Raw genomic sequence first — 5,638 nt, 5'->3', positions numbered from 1 at the left:
CAGGAGAGAAAAACCCCGGAGCAAGGCTCGAGGAAAAGACTCTCTAGGGCAGCCGGTCAACACGACCGGCGGATGAACCGTAGGTACGGGCGGCGCGGCCCCTAACAGCGGTCATGAAGACCGACTGTCCCGGGGGCGGCGCGCGGGTGCGGAAGCGGCGACGGCTAGGGTTTAGAATCCAGAAACTGATACCATGAAGGGAGCGAGAGATTAAGTGGAATTGTTCGTTGTATTGCTTGAGCCTCGTGGGCATATATATATAGGAGTACATGATCATCTTGAAGTACAAGGCAAGGTAGAATAATATCCTACGTTATCCTAACTTTTCCTATACAATCAGGTTACTCAACAGTAATGCGTCGCAGAAATCCCTTGATTTTCTCCTTCGACTTCTCTGCCTTCCCAACTTTTTGCTTGTCAATTTTTTTAAAAAACCTTCCTCCGCCACAGCCTCATCCTGCCCTCCGCTTGCGATATTTGATCAGGGCGCGCCATGAGGCAGGACCACCTCCGGCTACTCAGTGAGCCGCGAGCGACTCCTGTCCTCCACCTACGATCTTCGACCATTCCAGAAGAAAGGTCAAAAATGTCAGTTTACGACAGCCAGCTTTTGACCTTTTGTTTTTGGTCACAAAAAGGTCACAAATAAAAAACAGTGACCATTCAGTGACCAATAATGGTGGTCACAAGTTGACATATTTTTTGTAGTGCGCTTGTGATATTTGATCAGGGCGCGCCATGAGGCAGGACCACCTTCGGCTACTCAGTGAGCCGTGAGCGACTCCTGTCCTCCACCTGCGATCTTCGATCAAGGTGTGAGCCATGAGGCATGGCCACCTACCGGCAGTCCAGTGAGCCGCGAGCGACGGACCATCCCGTCGGCATCAATCGATCAATATTGTTGTGTTTTTCGGCACACGCAGGACATCCAATCCAACGCCAGAAAGATGCCATTTGAGGACCACCTCCGGCTTCCCCTTCTATTTGTAAGTTCTGTCTTTCAGCATTGCTATATATTTTTTCTCTTTTCATTTTTGTCTCATTACTTATACTGATTCCAATATATTTTGCATAAAATATGCATGATCACAAAGGATTGCTGCCATATTAAATATTTATGTAGTAATAAAGTATCATGTTTTCATTGACTTATAATGTAGTATCAAGGGAATAAATAAAGGGATACAAACATATCTACAAAAAATTCGGGGTAAAGAAATTCATTAGAAAAGCTTGACATCACAGCGTTTTGATCCTGGCACCGTCATTGTCTATCTATCTACAGTTCTACAGGAATAATAGATGGCCACTACTTGGCCTGTACGCGGATTGGGGAGTGGTGCTCCTACTACTTCCACACTCACAGGTGACAGGTCACCCGACTACATGGCCTCGTGGCAACATTCCCATGCATGTCGCCAACCACCAGATGACCAAAAAACTATCACGTACATATTCCATGTGCATGCATCCTCCATCCATCCACACTATCTATATAATCCTGCATTATTCCATCTACCAACCTAGCCTAGCCAGTCGTGCTAGCATCTGCACCCAGACCTCCTAGTCCTAGCTAGACGATCCGGCGCCGGCGAGGAGGCCATGGCCATGGCGGCGACAGCGGGGCTGTGGGCGGAGGTGCCGGTGCGGCTGGACTGGGCGACCGTGGCCGCGCAATGTTCATTGGCCGGGGAGCAAGCGCGGGCGTTCCTGGTGGTGCCGGCCCTGCGGCTGCTGGTGCTCCTGTCGCTGGCCATGACCGTGATGATCCTGCTCGAGAAGCTCTTCGTCGCCGCCGTGTGCTACGCCGCCAAGGCCTTCGGGCACAGGCCCGAGAGCCGGTACCGGTGGCGGCCGATCACCGCATCAGCATGCAAAACTGGCGGCGATGACGAGGAGGACGGCATTGTCGTCGTCGGCAGCGGCAGTGGCAGCGCGGCGTTCCCCGTGGTACTGGTGCAGATCCCCATGTACAACGAGCGCGAGGTGAGCTCCTCCGATCCTAGTGCTTGCTCATTAGGAAAATGTTGATCGAGTGGTTTTGTTTGCTGATCAATTTGTTGTCTTGGATCGACGGATGGAATGGAATGGATGAAGGTGTACAAGGTGTCAATCGGAGCGGCATGCGCGCTGGACTGGCCGTCGGACCGCATGGTGATCCAGGTGCTTGACGACTCCACCGACCCCGTTGTAAAGGTAATCAATTAACCAGGCGCAATGCAGGTTATTCTTGTATCATGGGTCGGTTTTTGCTTGCAATTTTTACTGGACTAGTAGCTTCTTGCCGGCCGTGCCAAGTGGAGATGAAGTCCTGGCACATAGACATAGACGTCGATCGTAGGCAAGCAGTGGCCAACAACACGCATGTGCAATCACTGCACACAATCCATCTGGGATCGATGAGAATACATGGCGTCGCCAGAGCATGTTCCCAAATTCATTGGCATGTTACAACTAACCGGAATACCTGGCGGTCATGTGACCAGGAAGGAACGTGAGGAGACGTGGCAGTGGGTTAGGTGGCTGGATCTACCTTGATCGGCCCCCTAGTCAACGCTTCACTTGTCTTTACGAGCCTCACGGGAAAGCAAAGAAAAAAAAAGAACTTTACGCACTACGTATGGTCTGACACATGCATCAATCGTGCTGGACCCAAACAAGCAGCACGTTGTATGTTGCATTCGGGGTGCCAGATTCAAACATTGTCGAACAGTACAACCTCCGTTCTAAAATTTCAACTTCTGGATTTATTGAAAATCAAACTTGTTTAAGTAAGTTTATAGAAAAAAAATATTAACATCTAAAGCATCAAATTAACAGTAGATGACACTAAATTTTTTCCTCGCAATTTTTTTAGTCTCATCTGATGCTTTATGAAATTTATTTTCCTACGATGCACATTTACTGTCGTACTATATCTTAGCACACTATTCTATAGATTTGGTAAAAGTTGAGCAAGCTTGACTGAGGACAAACCTAGAACTTCAATTATTTTGAAACAAAGAGGGTACTACTATGTTGGAGGACTCTTTTGCCGAACATATCAATCACGAGCACTACACTCTTGATGCTGGCATTAGCATGGTTAGTTTCATCATCAAGAAATAGTGTAGGAGTTAAATGACACTTGGTTAATTCTGAGAGCTAGTTATACCATTGGGTTTTTTACAAAGAAAATGCTATTATTTGAGACAAATTGTCAGTGGTAGATGCAGTTTCGAAAGGCATGCTAGGTGTTTCTGCTGCAGAGATTTGGACAATAAATTACCCAACAGCACAATACCATATAAAAACCAATCGTACTTTCTTTTTCATTTTTATCAGGAGTTAGTGAACACCGAGTGCCAGAGATGGAAGGGCAAAGGTGTGAACATCAGGTACGAGGTCAGAGGAAACCGCAAGGGGTACAAGGCCGGTGCGCTCAAGCAAGGGCTGATGCGCGACTATGCGCAGGAGTGCGAGTTCATCGCCATGTTCGACGCCGACTTCCAGCCTGAGTCCGACTTCCTCCTGCGGACCGTCCCCTTCCTTGTGCACAATCCTGCCATTGCCCTCGTCCAGACTCGCTGGAAATTCGGTCAGTCAGCCCTCATGTAATATGTTCTAATACTATTGTTTATGACTTTATAAGCTGGATCTAAGGCTTATTTTGTACTATTTGTTGTGCAGTTAATTCGGATAAGTGTTTGTTGACAAGGTTCCAAGAGATGTCACTGGACTACCATTTCAAGTTTGAGCAGGAGGCTGGGTCCATAGTGTACTCGTTTTTTGGCTTCAATGGTACGTAAACTCAGTTTCATCATAGACCCCTTTCAAGAAAAGGAAAGAGGGTTAAACCCCAGGCCTCTGCATCATTAGCTCAAGTATCCAAATGAGCATGTTGAGTGAGTGATTTGTTGGGGATTTTTGCATCTTCCAGGAACAGCTGGTGTTTGGAGGATCTCGGCAATCAATGATGCCGGGGGGTGGGAGGACCGGACGACGGTGGAGGACATGGACCTGGCTGTTCGTACATCGCTGCTGGGCTGGAAGTTCGTGTATGTAGGCGCCGTCAAAGTAAGCCAAAAATAATGCTCTTTTATTTAGTTGTTTCTCTGTCAAAAATAACCAAAACCATCGAGAAACAAACCTAACGATGCTCGGACTGGTGCGTGCTTAGGTCAAGAGTGAGCTGCCAAGCACATTCAAGGCATACCGATTTCAGCAACACAGGTGGTCATGTGGACCAGCAAACCTGTTCAAGAAAATGTTGTTAGATATTCTAAAGAACAAGGTCAATATTTATTTGATATATGGGAGGATGCATCATCACACACACCATCTGCTTGTTGCCTGAAATTTAATTTCCTCTTTGCAGAAAGTGTCATTTTGGAGCAAACTCCACCTGTTGTATGACTTTTTTTTCGTTGGGAAGATCGCTGCTCATACGGTGACATTCATCTACTATTGCTTTGCGATCCCGGTGTCCGTTTTCTTCCCTGAGATTCAGATACCTCTCTGGGGTGTGGTCTACGTTCCAACTATTATCACCCTCTGCAAGGCTCTTGGATCACCAAGGTAACACGCACCCCAAGATCAAATAAGAGTTGTACTGTTTATTACATTCAGTTAACAACAGAAAACCAATCTTTCAGTTCATTTCATCTGGTGATCCTTTGGGTCCTCTTTGATAATGTGATGTCATTGCACCGGATAAAGGCCACAATAACTGGTCTTCTCGACACTAGACGAGTCAATGAGTGGGTTGTCACTGAGAAATTGGGAGATGCCAACAAGACAGAGCCAGCCATGGAAGGATTAGATGATGTGCAAGTGATTGATGTCGAGCTATCGACGCCCCTAGTACCAAAGCTCGAGAAGAGGCGAACACGATTATGGGACAAGTAAGCAAAGTCTGTCGTCTCGAAGCTAATACATTATGATATATACTACTTTGGTTTACTGTATGTTGACTACCGATTTGAACGTTTTCTAGTTTTGTCAAATAATGCCTGATATGTGTGTTCTTTTTATCAGGTACAACTGCTCAGAGATTTTTGTTGGAACCTTCATAATTATATGTGGATGCTACGATGTGCTTTACGCAAAGAAAGGATACTACATCTACCTCTTCATTCAAGGCCTAGCATTCCTCGTCATCGGTTTTGAGTACATTGGGACACGCCCTCCTAGCACTGAATAAGCTACCATGCCATTCATGGAGCTGACACATGTTTATGACAAACCGTGTGCAAGTAAAGCCCCTCTCCTGCACATATCAATATCAGAACATATAACGATATATGAAGAACTTTTCCTCGCCCCTGGTCAGATCTGGTCCAACCTTCAATTCTTTGTTGCGGAGAAGGCTATCAAAATAGCATGGTAGCTCATCTGATAATAACATGCAATATTTACAGAAGCGTCATGATAGAAAGATGCATTGAACACCCGGAAGAATAACAGAAGATGTAAATAAAATAACATGCTTGTCAATTATTTACAATAGATTATCCAAAATTTTATATGCCAATGTACTTCCTGATATAGCTTATTCAGAATAGAGGATGATCAGCACTTTGTGCGGTTGTGTTCTGTAGTAGGCCAGAACATGTAAATGTACATTTGCTCAACACCATTTATAACTCTGTCAAATTCA

The 5,638-nt window shown here is 46.0% G+C and overlaps 1 protein-coding gene across 1 annotated transcript; it reads left to right on the top strand.

Annotated features, from left to right (window-relative positions):
- The first annotated feature begins 1,553 nt into the window (after positions 1-1,553).
- On the top strand, positions 1,554-5,638 carry LOC119280469 (probable glucomannan 4-beta-mannosyltransferase 11). The gene is made up of 9 exons (XM_037561304.1): positions 1,554-1,986; positions 2,098-2,196; positions 3,325-3,577; positions 3,670-3,780; positions 3,920-4,056; positions 4,160-4,273; positions 4,358-4,557; positions 4,635-4,883; positions 5,017-5,638. Exons 1-9 carry the CDS (start codon positions 1,603-1,605, stop codon positions 5,180-5,182), a joined length of 1,713 nt encoding a protein of 570 aa, XP_037417201.1. The 5' UTR covers positions 1,554-1,602; the 3' UTR covers positions 5,183-5,638.

Source organism: Triticum dicoccoides, chromosome 3B (genome assembly GCF_002162155.2).
Source record: "Triticum dicoccoides isolate Atlit2015 ecotype Zavitan chromosome 3B, WEW_v2.0, whole genome shotgun sequence".
Classification (NCBI taxonomy): Eukaryota; Viridiplantae; Streptophyta; class Magnoliopsida; order Poales; family Poaceae; genus Triticum; species Triticum dicoccoides.
Note: the sequence above shows the minus strand (reverse complement) of the source record. Positions and strands in the feature narration are given on the sequence as shown.